The sequence below is a fragment of the Atta cephalotes genome (genome assembly GCF_000143395.1).
Source record: "Atta cephalotes unplaced genomic scaffold scaffold00073, whole genome shotgun sequence".
Lineage (NCBI taxonomy): Eukaryota > Metazoa > Arthropoda > Insecta > Hymenoptera > Formicidae > Atta > Atta cephalotes.
The window spans coordinates 194,895-201,055 of NW_012130137.1; the positions used below are offsets into that span (position 1 = coordinate 194,895).

Genomic DNA, 6,161 nt, shown 5'->3' on the forward strand with positions numbered 1-6,161 from the left:
TATATTATATAATAAGTATACACTATATATATATATATATATATATATATATATATATATATATATATTTTAGCAAAGAAATATAATTTTAGGTTTGTTCGAAGAGTTCTGAACTAGCCCTAAACTAGTACAATAAGTTAGAATAAACAAATTATATCTATTTTATTCTAACTTATTGCATCAGTTTAGAACTTGGAATGAAAAAAGAACAGATCTTTTGAATTTGTTCCATAGAAAGAGGACTTAAAATGCTAAAAATAAAAAAAAGTATATCCAATTAAGTTATGTTTGCGCAAAAAAATATATACAGCAGAATGATTCATTTTAATATTAAGACAAATATTTCATAAATACCCTTTTTCTTCACGATATCATTATCGAATAATATTGTGATAATTTGTGACAATTTCGAGATAATAAATTCACGATGATTTTGTTGCAACTTCGTAATAGTTAAAATTTTAACTGTTACGAATTATCACGATATCATTGTCAAATAACAAATGTATATGGCATTAATTACGCAATAATTACGCATTACGGCCTATAATAATTACGCGTAAATTTAGAGAAGTAAATGTATTTCCATTTTTTTAAATGCCAAGAAAATATCTTACGGAAGTGCAGCTTAAATTGTTACAGCACAATACCGGCGCGACGTGACACAACACAAAGACACAGCTGTTTTTTAAAGAAAAGAAATGCACTACTCACTTTAAACCCTCATAACTTAGCAAAGACAAATTGCAGCACAATAAAGACAAATTTTAAAGAGAAAATATTTTATTTTGCGATACAATTGAAGAAATTTGCATAAAAAATTTTGTTTTCGTATATTGTCAAAGTTGAAGTTTATTCTTCAATTTTTTAAAGTTTACTTTAAATTAATGTCTTTTTTAATGTCTCTTTTTTGTTGCAAAGATACAGAATTTAAAGCATTCGAAACTTGAGATTTCAAGCTTTAAGGTTTATATATTGACATACGATGCTTATCTTTAGTGTCAAAACAGGTCACGTGATCAAAATTGACACTCGATATTCGTCAATTTTTATCACCTGTTTTAACATTAAAAATGAGCGTGAAAAAATTTTTTTAATTCTTAAAATTCTTCATTATGTTACTATTTTTCGCAAAGTTACGTAACTTTGAATTTGCTCCTTTTTAAATGACTAAATAATTCTCCTTTTTTTTTAGCAGTGCATGCATGTAATAAACGGATTAAAAAATTGTATTATATAATCGTATTAATAAAGAAATCATAAATGTAGATATATATATATATCTATAATTTTTTTGTTAATATTAAAATAAAATTTTGTATCCATTTATTTATTTGAATTATTTATTTTTTATGATTGTTTTTGCATGACTGTCTACAATTCATGTAAAAATAATTACTACAATGATTAACTTTGAATTTTATCTTATCAATAAAGAAATAAAAATATCTCAAAATAACTGAAAAAATCAAATATTTTACAAACATGTCATTTTTTAATATTATTTATGAAATATAAGCTACATTTTTAAATATAAATTCTTAAAAATTTCTTAAAATGCATTTTAAATTTACATAAAATAGAAAATATAATTTTATATTTTTATCTATATGAGTTGGTCGATCATAAGAAATCAATTAGGTCGCATGCCATTTGCGGACCATGGATTGTGCATCATTGTCCTAATTTATTTATTGAAGAATATTTTTATTCAATTTGAAAGTGAAAATGTTTATAATCTTATATAAGTTTACAAAGATTATAGTTTTAAGATGCATTTTATATCGCAATTAATAGTAATTTGTTATTATACTGTACTCGAATCACATATTATATCAAGATTTCTTTTGTCTGAGATAATTACAAAGATAATACATGTATTATGTTATCACATCATAAAATGAAAAATACAAAGCGGAATATAAGAAATGTCAAATGTCCATAGGTACATTAACAAAACTGTATTTCCTTAAAAAATGTCTTTGTATAATTATAGATATAGAAACTGAGATAAAATAACGTTGGAAAATACAAACAAATATTTTAAGAAAATTAAAAAATGTTTTTATATAATTATAGATACAGAAACGGAGATAAAATATTTTGTAACATTGGAAATATAGAAAAATATTTTAAGAAAAAGATATGAAAATGCGAAGAACAATCGCAACGTGCAATTACATTGTTTTATATCTCTAACTTGTAACGAACATTTAAAATGCACGAGTAATGTTTTTATGCGAATTAAAACACAAAAGTTTCAAAAGTGCTAAAAAAAAAAATCTATGTAGAAATTCAATTTTTAGAAATTCATTATATTATAAATTGTCTGAAATATTCTAAAATTTCTTATTTCATAATTTCTCTGAAGAAAATTTATAAAATCTAAGGAAGTTATGCTATTTTTTAAGAAATCCTCATAAAGTTAAAATATGAAAAATTCTTAAAAATATTATAAGGTACGTGTTATGAGAATTTGTTTTTGTCATTCAAGATTTTACGAAAAATTTGAAATATATATAGTTTTGCAATTTATATAAGAAAAGAATCTTAAAAGGATAAAAATTTTCATTTTCATTTTTTTACAAACATTGATTAATTACTACTTTTCTTTAAATAATCTTTCTGAATAGACGCTTTGCTTGTTTAATTAGATGGAAATCTATCTGCAACCTCAATTCATAAAGGATTCCCGGAGAATGACCCAGTTCCAAACAACATTCGCGAATCGACTGACAATCAGCTCTTGTTCGCGAAGCAAGAAGACAATGAAGAGAACTGCGAGGAGCGTTCAATTAGGGAGTTTTCGGAGGTGTTCACGTACGAACAGCGTCGTCACGGTGCGGTGGTACTTCACTTACTCTTCGGTTTCTATTGTTTCATTCTGACAGCGTTCATTTGTAACGACTATCTGTTACCGGCGCTTGACATCATATGTACGCAATTAAACATCAGCACTGATGTCGCCGGAGCAACTTTCCTTGCCACAGCGAGTTGCTTTCCCGAATTATTTGTCAATGTCGTTGGCACCTTCCTGACACAGTCTGATCTTGGTGTTGGTACCGTGATGGGCGGTGCAGTTTTCAACACCTTTGCGACACCAGCTTGTGGCGCGTTATCGGCGATGCAAGTAAGTAATGCTTCAAGTATTAGTACTTATACAAGAATTAGTGTGGAGCGGTAATGATAAAAACGCTGTTGAAATCTCGGCTTTGATGCAATGCATATAGACACTTGTATTCCATTTAATCACACTTGACGGTATACCTTGCTTATAGAAATTTAATACTGGAAAATGGTGATCAATTTTACTTTGAATATTAAAAGTTTTGAATATTGAATAATATTTATAAAAATGTTTGAATTGTCATACTTTTTGTCATACTTTTTTAATATCAATAGTGTTTCAAACATTATATATATCTGAAAGTCAATTTCTTCGGAGGAATAAAATTAAGTTGTAATATAATGACATAATGTTTAACTCCAAAGACATATACATAGCTCAAGCATTCTGTAGTTTGAAATTGGAAGATAACAGTTTAATAGAGTTTGTGATATTTGTCTCTTTCTATTTTCAATGAAAGTAGAGAACACGGAATCAACAACGGTAACTGACTCAATTTCTTAGTCTTAAACTGTCAATTTCTGGCTTCCATCATTGAAAAATATAAGAATATGTATTTGATTTATGTATATATGTTGTCATTGATATATAGCTAGCTTTGTACTTCTGTATCTAAAAGATACTCTACAAAAAATTACAGGAATAATAATAAATGCTGCAGTACAGACTTTTACATAATAATTTAATGTAAGAGAAATCAATCAATCAAAGTTCATCTTTTTCGTGAAATGGAAAGAAAGGAAGGATTCTGATTGGTTGGCTCTCTTATGCACTATGCGTTATGCAAAAATTTGTGCTGCGATCTTATCTCTGCCTAAATAATGCATAGGTACTGCTAAAGTACCTAGGTACATACTAAACATTGTAACATACCTATGTACTTATATCTAGATATGTTACAATACTGATCAAATGTAGAAATTGGCAAGTCACAACGCGGATGTTGACAAGTCGGCAACGCAGATGTTGGCAAGTTTAACCCCCCCAACAGGTGTAGTTATATTAATTATTATAATAAATTAGAATTCCTAATAATGCCAATGATGCAGAAATATTTCATGTAAGATAGTTTATATGTATAGTTTAAATGAAATATCTATATTAAATTGTTAAAATGAAAATATCGCATTTAGAAAAAGATTTCTATTTAAAAGAAATATTTTTATAGACTATTCCTGATGTAATAAACGTCTGTGAAATTAACATTACTCTGTAACATTATTTAATGATTATTATCCTTTCGACAGAATGTCTGCTAGTGTCTCTGTCGATAAATGTATGATATAATCTGAAATTTTATTTGTCTTTTATTTATCTAAATTCTATCATAAATCACATTACACCTTATTCATCAGTTTTTCAAATACATTTTTACAAATATTATAAACTCTTAACTCTTAAAGAAATCGCTTAAGAAAAATGTAACTTTTATGAAGTAAAATTGTGAAGTTATACAAAATGCATTATTAAAAACTAAATTTGCTTTTCCTTTAATAATAATTATAATTATCTAATCATAATTATCTATTGAGATTTGATAATTTTGAAATATGACTGACTGGAAAGTCTTAGTTTTTTCCTTTTTTATTATGAAGTGCCATGATATGAACCATCTATTATACGAAAGAGAAAAAGGAGATGATATTAAACAGATATTATATACACAGTTCAGAAAATGATACAAATATATATGCAATATTAAGTAATATCTTACGTAATAACATCTCACGTAATATTAGGTATGGGAAAAAGTTCGTGGCGTTTTTTTAATGTCATCTAATGGGAAAAACGCCACGAACTTTTTCCCACACCTAACATTATCATCTCTCATGATTACTTTAATTCTTTTGCAATTCATTGTTTACGACATTTAATTCGAAGTAAAAATAATCGAAGTAAAGGTCAATTGATTACACGTGTCGAAAAGATTACACATTTCTTCTATTAAATAGTATTTTTTTAAATTTCTCAGAATCTTCACTTCATTAATCTAAAGAATCTAGACATAGAAATTGCTTACAGTAAATAATAATTCGCAAAAGAAGATCCATTATATTATATCAGATATATAATGTCACTTTAATCAATAGATAAAGGATTCTTGTTTATTGATGGAGACCCAAAGGGTTTTTTATTTTAAGAAAAAAGAATGCAATAAAACATAACAAAAATTAAATTGACCATATCAATTTATAATTCAACTTCATTCAAACATCCTTTTTTAATCACGAGGAATTATCTTTCCGATCCTAGATAATTAACTTTGTTTATCTAATCAATTTCGTTGCCACATAAGATAACAATTTTTTGAGAAATAAAATTGTTACGTTACACAATTCTCACATATGCTATAATAGTTTACATCCGTTTTACGTTACTTCTTACCTAATATGCCATGATAATGTATTACTCCATTCAATGCCATTTATTGTATCATTAAGATTATTTTTACAATCTCGTTCATCTCGTAAGAAATGCATATCTCAAAGACAAGAAAATTCTTATCTATGAATATGAAGTACAAACTTTACTTTTATGACTGTTGATTTTAGAACTATAAGCTGCGCCTCAATTAAAGATCTACGCATCACCGAAAATTCTTTACTGAATTTCATTTTATTTTGCATATATATCTTGTCAAAACAAATAATGAATATAATATAAAATAATGAATATAAAATATGTTCACAAAAATATTTAAAAAATTTAAATTTCATTCGTCGAATTCACGTATGCTTATTCTTAAAACTTCTAAACATACTTCTAAACATCCTTTTAGAATTAGTAATTGTGATTGTTTTCAAGAGATGCAATATCTATATATAATTTATATAATTTTGATAGATTGAGCTAATATTTTATTATTGTAATATGAACAAATTTTTTTTATTTCGAACTGTTTAGGATATATAAAAATAATAAAATGTTCTACAAATTATCCTATAAATCATTTCTCTCTTTTACATACACACACACACACACACACACACACACACACACACACACACACACACACACTCTCTCTCTCTCTCTC

General features: G+C 26.5%; 1 protein-coding gene across 1 annotated transcript in view; it reads left to right on the plus strand.

The window, feature by feature from the left end:
• LOC105624139 (sodium/potassium/calcium exchanger 3-like) overlaps positions 1 to 6,161 on the plus strand; it is a 13,019-nt gene that overhangs the window by 962 nt on the left and 5,896 nt on the right. Inside the window, exon 2 of the mRNA XM_012205498.1 lies at positions 2,655 to 3,146. Within this exon, the coding sequence (XP_012060888.1) occupies positions 2,655 to 3,146 (492 nt within the window). The remainder of the gene's footprint in view (positions 1 to 2,654; positions 3,147 to 6,161) is intronic.